This window comes from Coregonus clupeaformis, chromosome 15 (genome assembly GCF_020615455.1).
Source record: "Coregonus clupeaformis isolate EN_2021a chromosome 15, ASM2061545v1, whole genome shotgun sequence".
NCBI lineage: Eukaryota > Metazoa > Chordata > Actinopteri > Salmoniformes > Salmonidae > Coregonus > Coregonus clupeaformis.
Genome location: NC_059206.1, coordinates 34,487,401 through 34,506,652, shown reverse-complemented (window position 1 = coordinate 34,506,652; position 19,252 = coordinate 34,487,401). Strand labels below are relative to the sequence as shown.

General features: G+C 46.9%; 1 protein-coding gene across 1 annotated transcript in view; it reads right to left on the bottom strand.

The window, feature by feature from the left end:
• The window catches only part of LOC121582573 (matrix metalloproteinase-17-like), a 94,065-nt gene that overhangs the window by 12,603 nt on the left and 62,210 nt on the right, over positions 1-19,252 (bottom strand). The window contains exons 4-6 of the mRNA XM_041898461.1: positions 11,655-11,941; positions 7,411-7,587; positions 1,751-1,853 (exon numbers count right to left, since the gene is read on the bottom strand). Coding sequence (XP_041754395.1) covers positions 1,751-1,853; positions 7,411-7,587; positions 11,655-11,941 — 567 coding nt within the window. The remainder of the gene's footprint in view (positions 1-1,750; positions 1,854-7,410; positions 7,588-11,654; positions 11,942-19,252) is intronic.

The following is a 19,252-nucleotide window of genomic DNA, read 5'->3' as shown; positions in this document are numbered from 1 at the left end:
GAGAGAGAGGGAGGGTGGAATTAATTAAAGAAACTAAGACAGAATGTACACCAAACCACTATGCCAGTCTAAATCAGTGTCTTCTCATCTTAAACCAGTGTTTGTGTTTATGTGTGCAGAGCGTCCATGCACACTATGTTTGTGTGTTTATCTACTGTGTGTGTGTGTCAATTAAAAAACAGGCCAAACATCCAGGGAGATATTATCATCCTGACGCAGGAGACCGAGGTCCTCGCATGCATTATCCCAGTGCTAATGACTGACTTTAAGCGCCTGACGTGTCCGGGCTGCAAATGACGAGGCAATTACCACAACAGGGCTGCTTTTGTGAGACGCTACTCGCCTAGCTCCTTATTAACAAAGATCTCTATTCAGGGACTATTAACAGAGGAGCTGGGCAGAGAGGACTATATTAGTGACCTTTGTCAGGCTAAATCCACCTTGTCCACACATCATCCTGCAAGATGGAGTGGCCGAGAAATGATAAGGGAAAGCTACAGAGAGGAGTGGGGGAAAATAACAAAAAGAGGATAAAGTATCCACTTTCTACCAGTCAAGTATGAAAATCTATTATTTTCTTGGTGCTTCTGTTCTGACACTTGCTGTTGAGTGCTGTGTGGTCTAGTGTGTGAACACAGGCGACGGGGTGTGTTATAAACAGACTCATTTTATACTCTGAGCACACTGGGAAACAAAGTGAAATAAGGACTGCTATCTCTCTCTGCGGCATTGTGACAGTGTCCAAACTCGCTGAACTGCAGGACAGTCTGAAGACTGAGGGAGAGAGAATGGGTCTGGAAGTTTCTGAGATTGAGTTTGGATGTATACGGGTGTGTGTGGATATACACTCAGTGGCCAGTTTATTAGATACACCCATCTAGTACCGGGTCAGACCCCCCTTTGCCTCCAGAACAGTTTGAATTCTTCGGGGCATGGAAACATTGCTCAATTGGTACAGTATCAAGAGACCTAAAGTGTGCCACGAAAACATTCCCCACACCAATACACCACCACCACCAGCACGAGCCTGTACAATTGACACCAGGCAGGATGGGGCCATGGACTCATGCTGCTTGCGCCAAATCCTGACTCTGCCATTAGGAACCGGGATTTGACGGACCAGGCAATATCTTTCCACTCCTCAATTGTCCAGTGTTGGTGATCGTGTGCCCACTTGAGCTGCTTCTTCTTGTTTTTAGCTGATAGGAGTGGAACCTGGTGTGGTCGTCTGCTGCAATAGCCCATCTGTGACAAGGATAGACGAGTTGTGCGTTCCGAGATGCTGTTCTGCACACCACTGTTGTACTACGCCGTTATTTGTCTGCTTGTGGCCCGCCTGTTAGCTTGCACGATTCTTGCCATTCTCCTTCGACCTCTCATCATCGAGCTGTTTTCGCCCACAGGACTACCGCTAACTAGATGTTTTTTGCTTGTTGCACTATTCTTGGAACCGGCGCGCCTGGCACTGACGATCATACCACGCTCAAAATCGCTTAGGTCACTTGTTTTGCCCATTCTAACGTTCAATCGAACAGTAACTGAATGCCTCGATGATGCCGGAGGCACGTGACTCACTGTCTGTAGGAGTGAACCATTTTCGTGAACGGGGTGATGTACCTAATAAACTGGCCGCTGGGTGTATGTCAGTGGGTGAGTGTATGTGTGTCAGCAGATTTATTATATTGAGTGTGAATGTGTGTGTGTGTGTGTGTGTGTGTGTGTGTGTGTGTGTGTGTGTGTGTGTACTTACGGGACAGTAGATCTGTTCTCAGGGAGGTCCAGTAGTACAGGTGGGTCAGCGGTCTGGGAGGGGTCATCTGGCTGGGCCGTATGTGACACTGAATCGCTCACCCCTGGGAAGAACCAGAGGTCAAGGGTCAATTCAACTGTACTTAGAGACACACAACCCCACATTCACATACATACATTCCAAGCATACACCCCCTCTACAGCGCCAGCATGATTCAACATGTTTTCTCCCTTGCTCTCTCTCTCTCTCTCTCTCTCTCTCTCTCTCTCTCTCTCTCTCTCTCTCTCTCTCTCTCTCTCTCTCTCTCGCTCTCTCTCTCTCTCTCTCTCTCTCTCTCTCTCTCTCTCTCTCTCTCTCTCTCTCTCTCTCTCTCTCTCTCTCTCTCTCTCTCTCTCTCTCTCTCTCTCTCTCTCTCTCTCTCTCTCTCTCTCTCTCTCTCTCTCTCTCTCTCTCTCTCTCTCTCTCTCTCTCTCTCTCTCTCTCTCTCTCTCTCTCTCTCTCTCTCTCTCTCTCTCTCTCTCTCTCCTTTGTCCTTTGTCCTACCTTGCATGTTACCTCTCCAGTCTCTTCCCTTCTACCCCAGCCACGTATCCCCTCTCACCTATCCGTCTTCCTCTCCCCCCTCTCTCAGTAACATGGCACACAGTGATAAGCAGAGTCTGTGCCACAGAGATGACCAATTAAAGCCTTCTCTCCGCTCCCTCCCACTCTAACCAGCACGCTAATTAAATCAATTATCACTGCATACAAACTAATCAATTCTGCTTCCTGTGCCGAGGCCTTGGGTTTCCTGCTCTGCACCGCCGCGTTGCACTGAGGGATGGGCGGACACGTCCCACTAGGAATCATGGGTAATTCTAGGAGACATTTGCAGTGAGAGGTTTGAGGGGTGGTTGTGGGTGCGAGAGTGGGGCGGTCTGTGCCTGTAGATTAGACAGCTAATGTATACAGTCCCTCTAGGATTTTCCGCACAGTATGTGTACATAGAAGGGATGTCAGGATGCCAGTCAATTGATGTATGTCAAGTATAAGTGAGGTAGGCGTGTGGGGGGGCGGGTATAAAATAATTATAGAGGAGTAGCAAGGCAAGAGGTGTTCAGATTTGTGGAGAGAAGGATAAGGAAGACTGAAATAGTTTGAAGTTTTAATGTCACGTGTTTAAGTACAGTGAAATGCCTTTCTTGTATGCTCTAAACCCAACAATGCAGTAATCAATATCAATGTAGTACTATAAATAACATAGGTAATAAGAAAGAAAGGTGGAGAGAGTGGAGTGGCAGATGACTGGAATATGCGAGATGGAGAGAGGAGGTAGAGAGAGAGAGAAGGGAGGAGGTAGATAGATAGACACACACACACTACAGGTCAAAGGTTTGGGCTCACTTAGAAATGTCCTTGTTTTCCATGAAAACATACATGAAATTAGTTTGAATAGGAAATATAGCAAAATGCATAGGAAATGTAGTCATTGACAAGATTAGAAATAATGATTTTTAATTGAAATAATAATTGTGTCCTTCAAACTTTGCTTTTGTCAAAGAATCCTCAATTTGCAGCAATTACAGCCTTGCAGACCTTTGGCATTCTAGTTGTCAATTTGTTGAGGTAATCTGAAGAGATTTCACCCCATGCTTCCTGAAGCACCTACCACAAGTTGGATTGGCTTGATGGGCACTCCCACAACAGCTCAATAGGGTTGAGATCCGGTGACTGTGCTGGCCACTCCATTATAGACAGAATATCAGCTGACTGCTTCTTCCCTAAATAGTTATTGCATAGTTTGGAGATGTGCTTTGGGTCATTGTCCTGTTGTAGGAGGAAATTGGCTCCAATCAAGCGCCGTCCACAGGGTATGGCATGGCGTTGCAAAATGGAGTGACAGCCTTACTTCTTCAAGATCCCTTTTACCCTGTACACCTCTCCCACTTTACCATCACCAAAGCACCCCCAGACCATCACATTGCCTCCAACATGCTTGACAGATGGCATCAAGCACTCCTCCAGCATCTTTTCATTTGGTCTGCGTCTCACAAATGTTCTTCTTTGTGATCCAAACACCTCAGACTTCGATTCGTCTGTCCATAACACTTTTTTCCAATCTTCCTCTGTCCAGTGTCTGTGTTCTTTTGCCCATCTTAATCTTTTCTTTTTATTGGCCAGTCTGAGATATGGCTTTTTCTTTGTAACTCTGCCTAGAAGGTCAGCATCCCGGAGTCGCCTCTCCACTGTTGACGTTGAGACTGGTGTTTTGCGGGTACTATTTAATGAAGCTGCCAGTTGAGGACCTGTGAGGCGCCTGTTTCTCAAACTAGAAACTCTAATGTATATGTCCTCTTGCTCAGTTGTGCACCGGGGCCTCCCACTCCTCTTTCTATTCTGGTTAGAGCCAGTTTGCGCTGTTCTGTGAAGGGAGTAGTACACAGCGTTGTATGAGACCTTCAGTTTCTTGGCAATTTCCCTCATGGAATAGCCTATATTTCTCAGAACAAGAATAGACTGACGAGTTTCAGAAGAAAGTTATTTGTTTCTGGCCATTTTGAGCCTGTAATCAAACCCACAATTGCTGATGCTCCAGATACTCAACTAGTCTCAAGAAGGTCAGTTTTATTGCTTCTTTAATCAGCACAACAGTTTTCAGCTGTGCTAACATAATTGCAAAAGGGTTTTCTAATGATAAATTAGCCTTTTAAAATGATAAACTTGGATTAGCAAACACAATGTGCCATTGGAACACAGGACTGATAATGGGCCTCTGTACGCCTATGTAGATATTACATATATAATCAGCTGTTTCCAGCTACAATAGCCATTTACAACATTAACAATGTCTACACTGTATTTCTGATCAATTTGATGTTATTTTAATGGACAAATTTTTTTTATTTCGAAAACAAGGACATTTCTAAGTGACCCCAAACTTTTGAACGGTAGCGTATATACAGTGCATTCAGAAAGTATTCAGACCCCTTGACTTTTTTAACATTTTGTTACGTTACAGCCTTATTCTAAAATGGATTAAATAGGTTTTTTCCCCCTCATCAATCTACACACAATACCCCATAATGACAAAGCAAAAACCGTTTTTTAGAAGTCTTAGCAAATGTATAAAAATAAAGAAAATAAAATACACATTTTTATAAGTATTCAGACCCTTTACTCAGTACTTTGTTGAAACACCTTTGCCAGCGATTACAGCCTCGAGTCCTCTTGGGTATGACGCTACAAGCTTGGCACACCTGTATTTGGGGAGTTTCTCCCATTCTTCTCCCGCAGATCCTCTCAACCTCTGTCAGGTTGGATGGGGAGCGTCGCTGCACAGCTATTTTCAGGTCTCTCCAGAGATGTTGAATCGGGTTCAAGTCCGGCCTCTGGCTGGGCCACTCACGGACATTCAGAGACTTGTCCCGAAGCCACTCCTGCGTTGTCTTGGCTGTGTGCTTACGGTTGTTGTAATGTTGGAAGGTGAACCTTCGCCCCCAGTCAGAGGTCCTGAGCGCTCTGGAGCAGGTTTTCATCAAGGATCTCTCTGTACTTTGCTCCGTTCATCTTTCCCTCGATCCTAATTAGTCTCCCAGTCCCTGCCGCTGAAAAACATCACCACTGCATGATGCTGCCACCACCATGCTTCACCGTAGGATGGTGCCAGGTTTCCTCCAGACGTGTCGCTTGGCATTGAAGCTAAAGAGTTCAATCTTGGTTTCATCAGACCAGAGAATCTTGTTTTTTTTATGGTCTGAGAGTCCTTTTAGGTGCAAACTCCAAGCGGGCTGTCATATGCCTTTTACTGAGGAGTGGCTTCCGTCTGGCCGCTCTAACATAAAGAGCCCTTCTCCCTCGATTGCTCAGTTTGGCCGGGCGGCCAGCTCTAGGAAAGGTTTTGGTGGTTCCAAACTTCATCCATTTAAGAATGTTGGAGGCCACTGTGTTCTTGGGGACCTTCAGTGCTGCAGACATTTTTTGGTACCCTTCCCCAGATCTGTGCCTTGACACAATCCTGCTCAGAGCTCTAAGGACAATTCCTTTGACCTCACGGCTTGGTTTTTGCTCTGACATGCACTGTCAACTGTGGGACCTTATATAGACAGGTGTGTGCCTTTCCAAATCATGTCCAATCAATTGAATTGACCACAGGTGGACTCCAATCAAAAAAGCTCAGGTGCATCCTGTTTCCATTGATCATCCTTGAGATGTTTCTACAACTTGATTGGAGTCCACCTGTGTTAAATTCAATTGATAGGGCATGATTTGGAAAGGCACACACCTGTGTATATAAGGTCCCACAGTTGACAGTGCATGTCAGAGCAAAAACCAAGCCATGAGGTTGAAGGAATTGTCCGTAGAGCTCCGAGACAGGATTGTGTCAAGGCACAGATCTGGGGAAGAGTACCAAAACATTTATTTAGCAATGAAGGTCCGCAAGAACACAGAGGCCTCCATCATTCTTAAATGGAAGAAGTTTGGAACCACCAAGACTCTTCCTAGAGCTGGCTGCCCGGCCAAACTGAGTAATCAGGAGAGAATGGCTTTGGTCAGGGAGGTGACCAAGAACCCGATGATCACTCTGACAGAGCTCCAGCGTTCCTCTGTGGAGATGGGAGAACCTTCCAGAAGGACAACCATCTCTGCAGCACTCCACCAATCAGGCCTTTAGGTAGAGTGGCCAGACGGAAGTCACTCCTCAGTAAAAGGCACATGACAGCCCGCTTGGAGTTTGCTAAAAGGCACCTAAAGGACTCTCAGACCATGAAAAACAAGATTCTCTGGTCTGATGAAACCAAGATTGAACTCTTTAGCTTCAATGCCAAGCGACACGTCCGGAGGAAACCTGGCACCATCCTACGGTGAAGCATGGTGGTGGCAGCATCATGCAGTGGTGATGTTTTTCAGCGGCAGGGACTGGGAGACCAGTCAGGATCAAGGGAAAGATGAACGGAGCAAAGTACAGAGAGATCCTTGATGAAAACCTGCTCCAGAGCTCTCAGGACCTCAGACTGGGTGCGAAGGTTCACCTTCCAACATTACAATGACCCTAAGCACACAGCCAAGACAACGCAGGAGTGGCTTCGGGACAAGTCTCTGAATGTCCTTGAGTGGCCCAGCCAGTGCCCAGACTTGAACCCGATCGAACGTCTCTGGAGAGACCTGAAAATAGCTGTGCAGCAACGCTCCCCATCCAACCTGACAGAGCCTGAGAGGATCTGCAGAGATGAATGGGAGAAACTCCCCAAATACAGGTGTGCCAAGCTTGTAGCGTCATACCTAAGAAGACTCGAGGCTGTAATCGCTGCCAAAGGTGCTTCAACAAAGTACTGAGTAAAGGATCTGAATACTTATGTAAATGTGATATTTCCGTTTTTTGTTTTTGTTTACAGTTGCAAAAATGTCTAAAAACCTGTTTTTGTTTTGTCATTACATGGTATTGTGTGTAGATTGATGAGGAAAAAAAAACAATTTAATCAATTTTAGAATAAGGCTGTATAACATAACAAAAAGTGGGAAAAGTGAAGAGGTTTGAATACTTTCTGAATGCACTGTATGTATTACTCACAGTGTTGGGAAACTTTGCAGGGTAAGAAGCAGCTGTGGTGTTATGTCGCTATCTACTTTATACCCTTTATCAGCCTTTTTCCCGTGATGGTGAGGCGATTTGAGGTACGTACCATAAAGCTGCCAGACGCGGACCTTGTCCTCATAGGGGAGGTTGTACTTGAGTGGGTCCCCCACAGGGCCCTGGTAGTACGGCCTCATGATGGACTCTATGGCTGAGGTGTGGGCCAGGCCAATAGCATGACCAAACTCATGCACTGCTACCGCAAACAAATCCATCCCGTGAGAGTCTGAGGAGAGAGAGAGAGAGAGGGAGAGGGAGAGAAAGAGAGAGGGAGGATAGATGTGAGAAAAATAACAGTGAGATTTCTCCATCAATCAGAGCAGAGAAAAGCTTTGATACGGCTTTCATATCATGAAAACACACCTCACTGACAGACAGAAGAATGCTATTACTACCTTCTCAACTCTCCATTTTGGACAGTGTTGGACTGATCTAGTACACCTCTACTATCAAGTGTTTGGATTGCAGAGTGTGTTTCTCTTACTTCTGAACTCATCTCCATATTGTTAGAGTTAAGAGGAGAAGCAGACAGGCACAAATGCTTTTAATGCTTTTAGGCACAAAGCATAGAGAGATAGCTATGGAAATACAGTCTGAGCTGCAAGCTGTCAGCTACAGAGCATGGAGGGACACCTGGAGCGACTGCAGCAGGCTAAAAACACTTCTTCCCTCCTCCTCGGCTGAATTTGCTAAAAAAAAGAAAGAAAACCTGCTCGTCTGGCTCTGCTAAGCGAGACTAAGAGTTCAAACCTGCAGCTAAGAGATTTAGATTGCAGCTCCACCATCCACCAAACTCGTTGGTGTGGTGTGTGTGTTAGCATGACACAGCTAGCTAGGTTCCCTGCCCCTGTGTGCATAGCTAGCCTTAGATTAGCACAGGCTTGGCTGCGCCTTAGTGTCATGCTCAAACACAGACAAAGGAGAGAGGTGCTGATATATTCCCTCCTGGTTATTCACCAGGGCGATTGAAGGCCCAATACATGTCCTAATCTACAGGAGCACATTGTGCAGAAATGGAGTGGCGAAATGGACTATGTATCAGAGGAAGTGAAGGAGGGAGGGAAGTCATGGTACCATTTAATTTACAAGGAGTATGCAGGGTGGAGGAGGAAGGGAGGATAAGAGGAAGAGAGGATGGGAGAGCGGGGGATGGAAGGAGGGAGGTCATGGTACCATTTATTTTACACAGAGTCACTGTGGTGTTCATCCCTATGGGTACACAACAGACTGACTGCCTGTGTCCAACCTTGCCACACAGAGATTTGGCCGATGTTCTAGATTCATTTAAATGCTGTATTCATTCAGTTGGACCCTTCTGGTAAAATATTCTGGTCTGGGATGGTTAGCAGCAGGGGGTGCAGAGAGAGGGAGAGAAAGAGTGCAGGCCAGATGGAGTCTGTCTGTCCCATCAGATTTGGGGATGGGTACCCTCTAAAAGCAAGCCACAGCTGGCCAGGGTCCTGCTGGGTAGGCTTTAGGAGGTCTGTGGAGGATGATAGTAAAGACTGTGTGTGTGATGAGAGGAACAGACCCTATTCCCTGTTAGAGTCCTCTATACACTGACTACAGCAGGTTCAGCCCTGTGACTGTTTACTCAGCCAAAACGCTATCAGCTTTGTCTCTCTCCATTCCTCAAGAGAGGGCTGCTGTTCCTCTGTGGTGGTGTTGGTGATGGAGTACAGCCTGTTTGGCCATGGTGTGCAGCCTGGTCCCTGAGGAGCCTGTCAGCCAGAGCAGGGAGACTAAATGACTGGCTGACAGCTTGATAATATGGATGAGCAGTGTGGAGCGATTTCTCCCTTCTACCCTATCATTTCTCCCCCCCTGTTTCTGTCTCTGTCTCTGTCTCTGTCTCTGTCTCTCTCTCTCTTTCTGTCTCTCTGTCTCTCTCTCTCTCTCACTAACATAAACATGAACACACTAATACGTGCACACACGCGTTGCGAACCAAAGCCAAATTGCGAAAGTCATCAAAAACACACCTGCTTAATGAACCTTTTGTTTCGGCCAGCCGAATCATTCTGCATTAGCGGAGAGATAATTAATAAAAGCAATCTGCCTGCTGTCAAAACAAAAACAGCCTTTACCTGGCTCCACTAACGTGACCCGGACCCCAAGAGTCTGCCCCGGCCACCGCATTGGATGTCTCCCCTGTCAATCAACCAGTGGAGCGCGGAATGCTTGAGAACTTAAATGGAGCGTTTCGCATTCTGCTAGCTACACTGTTCTCCAAACGCCAGGTTTCAATTCAGTGCTAATTACAACACATTAGCAGGCCCTGCCAAGAACAATACACTGGGATACGTTTTCAGAAAATAGGCAAGAGGCGAGAGAAAAGAAGGGCGAGAGGGAAAGCTGATAAGGTCCATCCTTCTTAAGAAGATTAGGGCCCCGGAAATCTGCTGAACTGCCGTGTTTCACTTCTAGCTCCCTCCTGACCTTACAAGTTTACAAGTTCTCCAAAGAATATCTTCTTGTTGGAAAGTTGCAGGAACAACAACCCACTCCAATATCTAGGAGGGTATAGGGAAGAGAGCCAGGGCCTTAAATCCTGTTGCTGACTAAAACACCTTGCTGAAAGAATCACCTGTATGGCTCGCTATTATGACAGAAAACTAGGGACAACTAGTTAACGTTTAACTCCCTTTTCTTACCCAAAGCACCAACAACATTTTCAGTACGCATGTCAAAGAACACAATCCTTCAGTGTCGTAAACACAACAATAACCATACGACACATACATAACACTCACCAAGGTAAGTTTTAGTAACAGAGCTTTGAGGTTAGCACAGCCTACTGAGTGGAGAAACTAAGAGATGCGGTGTCGACCCGACGGACTGTGAAGCTGAGAAGAAATTAAGAGCTGTTTAATTAACTGTCTCCCCTCTGCCTCGGCGACTCACGTCTGCCGCCAGAGAGTTGAGGCAAACATGAAACGCAAACAAACACTAATAAATAGAGGACTACATTCCTTGTTCAATCCAAGCGATGAAGAAGGAGGAAATTATACTAGAAATCTAGATGGTGGTTTGGGACATTCAATTGTTTCAGATAAAGGAGTCATATCATAAGCAAATACTTGAGTGATCTCATTCCTTGTGTGGGTTGAGAAGGGTAAATCATAATTTTCATCATTACCATTATCCTTCACTTCCTCCTCATCATCCTCATTTATTCATGCAGTGTGCCAATGATGTGAGATGCTTGGAGAGAAGCTGGATTTTTCAATAATCACCCACCTTCTAAGTGTATTGCCCTGATCCCCGCAGTCTCTCCCCTCCCTCCCCCTGTACTCAACCTGCCAGGCCCCGTGTAAGCATCTGCTGCCTGCCTGCCTGCCTGGTCTGGCCTGGTGGGAGCCCTAATTGGAGCAGACGGAGCCGCTGTCCCGGGAGGCCTCCTGCAGGACAGGGGGAGACCAGTGCACGGCCTGGCGGCCTGGCCCCATCAACATTGCACACCAGCTGGGTCAGTCTGCATCATGCAGCCCTGCTCCTCTCCTACCCCCCACACTGAGGTCTGGTTCTGTGTGTCTTTGGGAGGGTGATGTACTGTATCTGTCCTGTCAGAGTGGTCATGGGGCCAGCATACATCACACATTACATCACATCACCTCTCCAGATGTGTTTGGTTGTCTTGCTATCGTTATCAAGGCAAGCCATGTGGAGGTATTGGGCTTAGCTAGAGTGGAATATTCATCTATAAACTAGGATATGCATCTCTGCTCTCAGCAGTTCTAGTCTCATCATAGGTGGGGAGACGAAGGGGGAGCTCGTTCTCGTTTACCCTACTTGAGAAAGAGACAAACATTTACCAACACTGTCTGTGCTCGCCTGCTATCCTCTTCCTCCTTCTGTCTCAGGAAGGAAGGAGAGGTAAGGGCATAACAGAAAAGGCATTACTTTCTCCATCAGAGATGGACAGGAAGGGAGAGATGGGGGGGTGGGGGGCACCTTGAGTCCACTCAGGCTGATGAGAATGGGAGCTGGAAGAGGGGGAGGTGTTGGGCAGTCGATCAGCCGAGCAGCAGCAGGCAGACTAAATGATTAATGAGAGCATCTGTGAGTCTGGGAGCGGCTGGTCAGAATGACTGACCCATGGCTGACCGTTCAACTGCTAGAGCCGTGAGGGCATTGCACGCACGCACGTACTCACGCACACACACACGCAAACTCCTGGAAATGTACTTCATAGAAATAAATATAATGAACAAATTAACAGTATACCACATATACAATCCATGTACAATACACACTGGTCACTGAAGGCACAGTAAACCACCAACCACTCACCTGGTGATCTGAAGGTCCAGGCCTCATCATCATCAAAGTGGGTGTCCCCTGCCGTGAACCTCTCTCCGGGGAAGAAGGCGTGTGCCACAGTGCCCCCCGGCCCATCGAAGGGGTACCCGTCGTTGTGGTCGGCCTTGGTGAAGTCAATCTGGATGTCTGCGTCGTTGCCCGCCACTTCGTGGAAGTTTAGGGGTGAGATGTCACTCCAGACCTTGAGGGCGTAGTACATGAGAGCCCGTACCGTATCTCGACCCAACAGAGGAGACTCCTTAGGAAAGGTACGTATCCTGGAGGTGGAGAGGAGGGAGATGGAGAGAGAAGGATAGTGGAAGCAAATGGAAGTAGGAACAGGAGTAGAGGAGAAGAGGGCGAGAGAGGAGAAAAAAGATAAGAGGAGGAGAGAGAGTGAGAGGGGGAGAGGGGGAGAGAGGGGGAGAGAGGGGGAGAGGGGAGAGGGGAGAGAGTGAGAGGGGGAGAGGGGGGAGAGGGGGAGAGAGTGAGAGGGGAGAGGGGGGAGAGAGTGAGAGGGGGAGAGGGGAGAGAGTGAGAGGGTGAGAGGGGGAGAGGGGGAGAGAGTGAGAGGGGGAGAGGGGGAGAGGGTGAGAGGGTGAGAGGGTGAGAGGGGGGAGAGGAGAGCGTGAGAGGGGTAGAGGGGGAGGGGGAGAGGGGGAGAGAGGGGGAGAGAGGGGGAGAGGGGGAGAGAGGGGGAGAGAGTGAGAGGGTGAGAGGGGGAAGAGAGGGGAGAGGGGGAGAGGGGAAGAGAGTGAGAGGGGGAGAGGGGGGAGAAAGTGAGAGGGGGAGAGGGGGAGAGGGGGGAGAGAGTGAGAGGGGAGAGGGGGAGAGGGGGAGAGAGTGAGAGGGGGAGAGGGGGGAGAGAGTGAGAGGGGGAGAGAGGGAGAGGGGGAGAGGGGGAGAGAGGGGGAGAGAGTGAGAGGGGGAGAGGGGGAGAGAGGGGGAGAGAGTGAGAGGGGGAGAGGGGAGAGGGGGAGAGAGTGAGAGGGGGAGAGGGGGAGAGAGTGAGAGGGGGAGGGGGGAAGGGGGGAGAGAGTGAGAGGGGGAGAGGGGGAGAGGGGGAGAGGGGGAGAGAGTGAGAGGGGGAGAGGGGGAGAGGGGGAGAGAGGGGGATAGGGGGAGAGGGGGAGAGAGTGAGAGGGGGAGAGGGGGAGAGGAAAGGTCAAAATAAGAATACAGTACAAGTACACCGGCAGAGCTGCATTCACTGGTCAAGAAAATGTTAGCTGATGTCAACAGATTTTCAGTTCATGAATGACTATAGGGCTTGTTTGCAGATACCCACTGATTGTATCTCCTTTTCCATTTCATGGGTTGGTGAGCCCTCGCAGTGGAAAACAGATTGACCATAGCATTCGAATGCATCAAAATTCTTTGAACTGAGTTGCGGAGAGATGAGAGTGAGAGAGGAAAAAGACACAAAATGAGCTTTCAGGAATAGCTTTCGAGGCACTCTCCTCCCTTCTCTCTCTCGCTCTGTTTCTCCCTCTCTCCATCGTATCTCTGTCTCTCCCTTTGCTGCAGCAGTAATAGGATTTGAATAAACAGTGGGGAAGTTATAATCTTGCCCTCTCTCTCCCCTTCTCTTCTCTCTACTTCCTAGTAACCAGAGTCATACAACCTCCATTAGCCAACTTTGCTAGCTACTCGTTATGTGCACTGAACAGAAATATAAACGCTACATGCAACTATTTCAAAGATTTTACTGAGTTACAGTTCATATAAGGAAATCAGTCAATTTAAACAAATTCATTAGGCCCTAATCTACGGATTTCACATGATTTCACTGAGAATACAGATATGCATCTGTCGGTAACAGATACATAAAAAAAGATAGTAGCATGGATCAGAAAACCAGTCAGTACCTGGTGTGACCACCATTTGCCTCATGCATCGCAACACATCTCCTTTACATAGAGTTGGTCAGGCTGTTGATTGTGGCCTGTGTCCCACTATTCTTCAATGGCTGTGCAAAGTTGCTGGATATTGGCAGAAACTGGAACATGCTGTCGTACTCGTCGATCCAAAGCATCCCAAACATGCTCATGTCTGGTAAGTATGCAGGCCATGGAAGAACTGGGACATTTTCAGCTTCCAGGAATTGTGTACAGATCCTTGTGACATGGGGCCGTGCATTATCATGCTGAAACATGAGATGATGGTGATGGATGAATGGCTCGAAAATTGGTCTCAGGATCTCGTCACGGTATCACTGTGCATTGAAATTGCCATCGATAAAATGTAATTGTGTTCGTTGTCTGTAGCTTATGCCTGCCCAAACCATAACCCCACCGCCACCATGGGGCACTCTGTTCACAACGTTGACATCAGCAAACCGCATTCCCACACAACGCCATACACGCTGTCTGCCATCTGCCCGGTACAGTTGAAACTGGGATTCATCTGTGAAGAGCACACTTCTTCAGCGTGCCAGTGGTCATCAAAGGTGAGCATTTGCCCACTGAAGTCGGTTACGACGCCAAACTGCAATCAGGTCAAGACCCTGGTGAGGTCGACGAGCACGCAGATGAGCTTCCCTGAGACGGTTTCTGACAGTTTGTGCAGAAATTCTTCAGTTGTGCAAACCCACTGTTTCATCAGCTGTCTGGGTGGCTGGTCTCAGACGATCCCCCAGGTGAAGAAGCCGGATGTGGAGGTCCTGGACTTGCGTGGTTACACGTGGTCTGCAGTTGTGAGGCCGGTTGAACGTACTGCCAAATTCTCTAAAATGACGTTGGAGGCGGCTTATGGTAGAGAAATGAACATTCAATTCTCTGGCAACAGCTACTGTATGGTGGACATTCCTGAAGTCAGCATGCCAATTGCACGCTCCCTCAAAACTTGACACATCTGTGGCATTGTGTTGTGTGACAATATTGCACATTTTAGAGTGGCCTTTTATTGTCCCCAGCACAATGTTCAATCAGCTTCTTGATATGCCACACCTGTCAGGTGGATGGATTATCTTCGTAAAGGAGAAATGCTCACTGACGGGGATGTGAAGAAATCTGTGCACCAAATCTTAGAGAAATAAGCTTTTTGTGAGTATGGAACATTTCTGGGATCTTTTATTTCAGCTCATGAAACATGGGACCAACATTTTACATGTTGAATTTATATTTTTGTTCTGTGCGTTTGGCTACAGGAGTCCATAGGTAGTTCACATGCTCAGTAGCTTTTGATGCAGGGACGGGGAGGGCAGTGAAGTCAGGGAGTTGGGGAGAGGTGGAGTTGTGGGTAATAGCAGCCTGCTAGCCAAGGTCAGAGGCAGCCTCCCCTGCATCACAGATGAGCTCTAGAATCCCATGACATTGGCTGTGTTTACACACGCTATCTGAGCAAGTACATTAAAAATACATTGACCATCATGGCCCTGGAGCCTGTCTAGGAATAGCATTAAGTAGGAAATATGATTGCTACACTGAGAATGTATATATCCGCCGGCGAAGTCCAATATAATATGTGTGTGATAAAAACCTTTTATTGAATAAATACTTTAGTAATATTGTGAAACTTTTATTTCACATTCACAATGCAAGTGCACAAAACAAGAGCAAACAGCACAAACAAAACATTTTCTAAATGGAATGGAATTTTGGAAGTGCAATTCTTGCAGGTGAATGATTGAAGATAGAACCTTGACAAGTTTAAACCATAGAATTACAATGACTTCTATATCTATACTTTAGAAACTTTAGACAGACATAGGTAACCTTTCGGTGTGTGACAGACTGTTGTTTCGACCACAGGCCCTGACTCTGACTTTGGATGAGTCTGGACCCATTATGGTGTCACATCATTGGTGGTGCTGACAGGGCATGGCAACTGAAGGCTATCTGTGTGTGTGTGTGCGCAACTGTTTTTGTGAGCACTGTAAATCCTTGTGGAGACATAAGGTTGAGACACAAAAAGGGATAATTGACCCTGAGCTGTAGTTTGACTGAGGGAGTTTACAGTTGTTGAATTTTGGAAGAGGGTGTACGCAACTCAATAGTGTTGTTTGACATGACAACTAATTAAAATGCCAGGGAGGAGTTATTGTGACAGGGTAGGAACCAAAGTGTTGATAAGTGTTTCCTAGGGGACCCTATAATCTTTGGCTACATTTAATGTTTTCTCTTAGCTACTTCATGTAGCTAACATATTCATGCTTCACATATTACTATTTGATTTAGAAGATACTGTTGCACAAACAACACGCTGATTTAGGTCTATGTACACCATAACTGGTATTATCAGGCTGTATAGCTAATTACGTTTGCTCTGACTGCATTTCAGACCTGCCACAAAAGGACCAGCTGACATCATGTCAGTGATTCTCTCGTTAACACAGGTGAGAGTGTTGATGAGGGCAAGGCTGGAGATCACTCTGTCATGCTGATTGAGTTAGAATAACAGACTGGAAGCTTTAAAAGGGTGGTGCTTGAAATCATTGTTATTCCTTTGTTAACTATGGTTACCTGCAAGGAAACACGTGCCGTCATCATTGCTTTGCACAAAAAGGGCTTCACAGGCAAGGATATTGCTGCAAGTAAGATTGCACCTAAATCAACCATTTATCGGATCATCAAGAACTTCAAGGAGAGAGGTTCAATTGTTGTGAAGAAGGCTTCAGGGCGCCCAAGAAAGTCCAGCAAGCGCCAGGATTGTCTCCTAAAGTTGATTCAGCTGCGGGATCGGGGCACCACCAGTGCAGAGCTTGCTCAGGAATGGCAGCAGGCATGTGTGAGTGCATCTGCATGCACAGTGAGGCGAAGACTTTTGGAGGATGGCCTGGTGTCAAGAAGGGCAGCGAGGAAGCCACTTCTCTCCAGGAAAAACATCAGGGATATTCTGAAAAAGGTACAGGGATTGGACTGTTGAGGACTGGGGTAAAGTCATTTTCTCTGATGAATCCCCTTTCCGATTGTTTGGGGCATCCGGAAAAAAGCTTGTCCGGAGAAGACAAGGTGAGCGCTACCATCAGTCCTGTGTCATGCCAACAGTAAAGCATCCTGAGACCATTTATGTGTGGGGTTGCTTCTCAGCCAAGGGAGTGGGCTCCCTCACAATTTGTCCTAAGAACACAGCCATGAATAAAGAATGGTACCAACACATCCCCCAAGAGCAATTTCTCCCAACCATCCAAGAACAGTTTGGTGACGAACAATGCCTTTTCCAGCATGATGGAGCACTTTGCCATGAGGCAAAAGTGATAACTAAGTGGCTCGGGGAACAAAACATCGACATTTTGGGTCCATGGCCAGGAAACTCCTCAGACCTTAATCCCATTGAGAATTTGTGGTCAATCCTCAAGAGGCAGGTGGACAAACAAAAACCCACAAATTCTGACAAACTCCAAGCATTGATTATGCAAGAATGGGCTGCCATCAGTCAGGATGTGGCCCAGAAGTTAATAGACAGCATGCCACGGTGGATTGCAGAGGTCTTGAAAAAGAAGAGTCAACACTGCAAATATTGACTCTTTGCATAAACGTCATGTAATTGTCAATAAAAGCCTTTGACACTTATGGAATGCTTGTAATTATACTTCAGTATACCATAGTAACATCTTACAAAAATATCTAAAAACACTGAAGCAGCAAACTTTGTGAAGACCAATACTTGTGTCAGTCTCTAAACTTTTGACCACGACTGTACATTTATTAGCTAGCCAGCCAGCTAACTAGCGACTCGCATTAGCGGCTAACAAGATTTAGGCCCAACTTGCTAAGAAAAGACAAACTAGCTGTTTGCAGATGTAAGAAACACAAACGAATAGTGTAATTATAGAATGTTAGTGAATTTATATTAAGAAGCAAAGTGAAAACAGCATCGTTGTCATCAACATTGTTGCATGTGCTGTATTGACCATGCAGACCGAATGCAAGTGTCTCGTGGTCGAAGAACAGCAAATGCGCTCCTTGAATGACAGGGGGCGGGGCTACATCTGTGTGGAAAGCGGCATGGAGAGAGAGCAGAGAGAGATGACTCAAGTAGCGAAGTAAACTATAAAAATGGACTTTACACACAGCGTATACAATTTAACAAACCAAACATTCAAATACTGTTATAGAAGGTAAAGTAAAAACCCAAAACAGTCCGTGCATCAATACCGGTATATCGTAAAATACGGTATACCGCCCAGCCCTACTGCACACTAGATAGGAAACACTGCAAAAATGCTTTCAGGGTCGCCTAGGTCATCAATGATCCGGGCAGCTTATTTCCTGTGCCATTTCCCCATCCAACTCAATTTGTCCATAGCAGGATGTCTGTGCGATGAACACCTTCATTTAATGGATAACTAAGTGCAGTCTTTTTTCAGGGCTGACCATTAGGTAGTCCGTACAGGGATGAGCAGTATGTGACTCTGACCTGAGATGGATATACACTGAGCACTGGCTGCCAGCCTTTCCGAAGTCCTCCAATCGCAACTCAAATGTTGATTTATAATTTGCAAGTCCAGCCACAGCCGCATAGTCTGATGACTCAGATTAAGAGTGTGGGGGGGAGAATGCTGAAACTAAGTATCTTAAATCTGTCATCAGGATTCACCTCCCGTGGCTCCCTGGCCCCGATATGAAATGAGCTGGTTTTCTCTCTCACATGCACACACACATGCACACACACATGCACACACACATGCACACACGCACACACACACACACACACACACACACACACACACACACACACACACACACACACACACACACACACACACACGTCAGGCTCCAAAGAGAGTTCCCTAAATTAAAAGAGAGACCTGCGTGAGTCTCTATCAGCCCTGACCGAGACAGGTCCTCTTGTCTTTGTTCCTCTGAAGAGGACTGCCACTGCCCCTCACACCTCTGTCCTGCTAGAATTATAAGAATTATCCTCACACCTTATTGACCGCTGACACAGGAACTTAACAGTGCCTTTATTCTTTAACTTTTACACTCTGGGCTGAGTAATAACTGCGTGATAAAAAAGCTAATCTCAAAGTTACAAATCTGTCAATTTATGGAACTTAAAGACACACTGTCCTTCAGTAGGAAAATAATCACGCCTAATCCATCCATCCTTTGTCAGGAGTGAGGTCCCTCTTCCTCCATCTCCCTGTCACAATGGCTATCTCAGCTGTCAATCACAGCTCTAATGATGACAGCACAAGGAGAGGGGAGGGATTGATGTGGTGTCCCCTTATTATTAGTATCACTTTATGGAAACAGCCTCATCATTGGATCACCCAGCTATGGTATAATGCTGATGTGATGGGGCTTTCTTAGTTTCCTTTGGTCTGTCCTTTGTGTAACGATCCCGGCTGTCTGAGTCGGGTCCTGTCTGGTGACTAGTGTTCCGGTTCGTAATCTCCAGTTTCCCGAGGGTTCGGGAACGCTCCGGGGAGCGCTCTTGTTTTCCGCACCTGCATCCCATCAGCAATCTGCACACCTGGTCCTGATCATCACCCTTCTTAGGCTCTGGCCTAACATCCAGTTCCTGCCGGATCGTTAGCTATGAACAGTATGTTTGTCAGCGTATCAGCCTCTGAGCCATTAGTGTTAGTTTTGTTTGTTTTGCACCTTGTGACTTGCTGTGTACTGACCTCCGTTTTTGTTCTG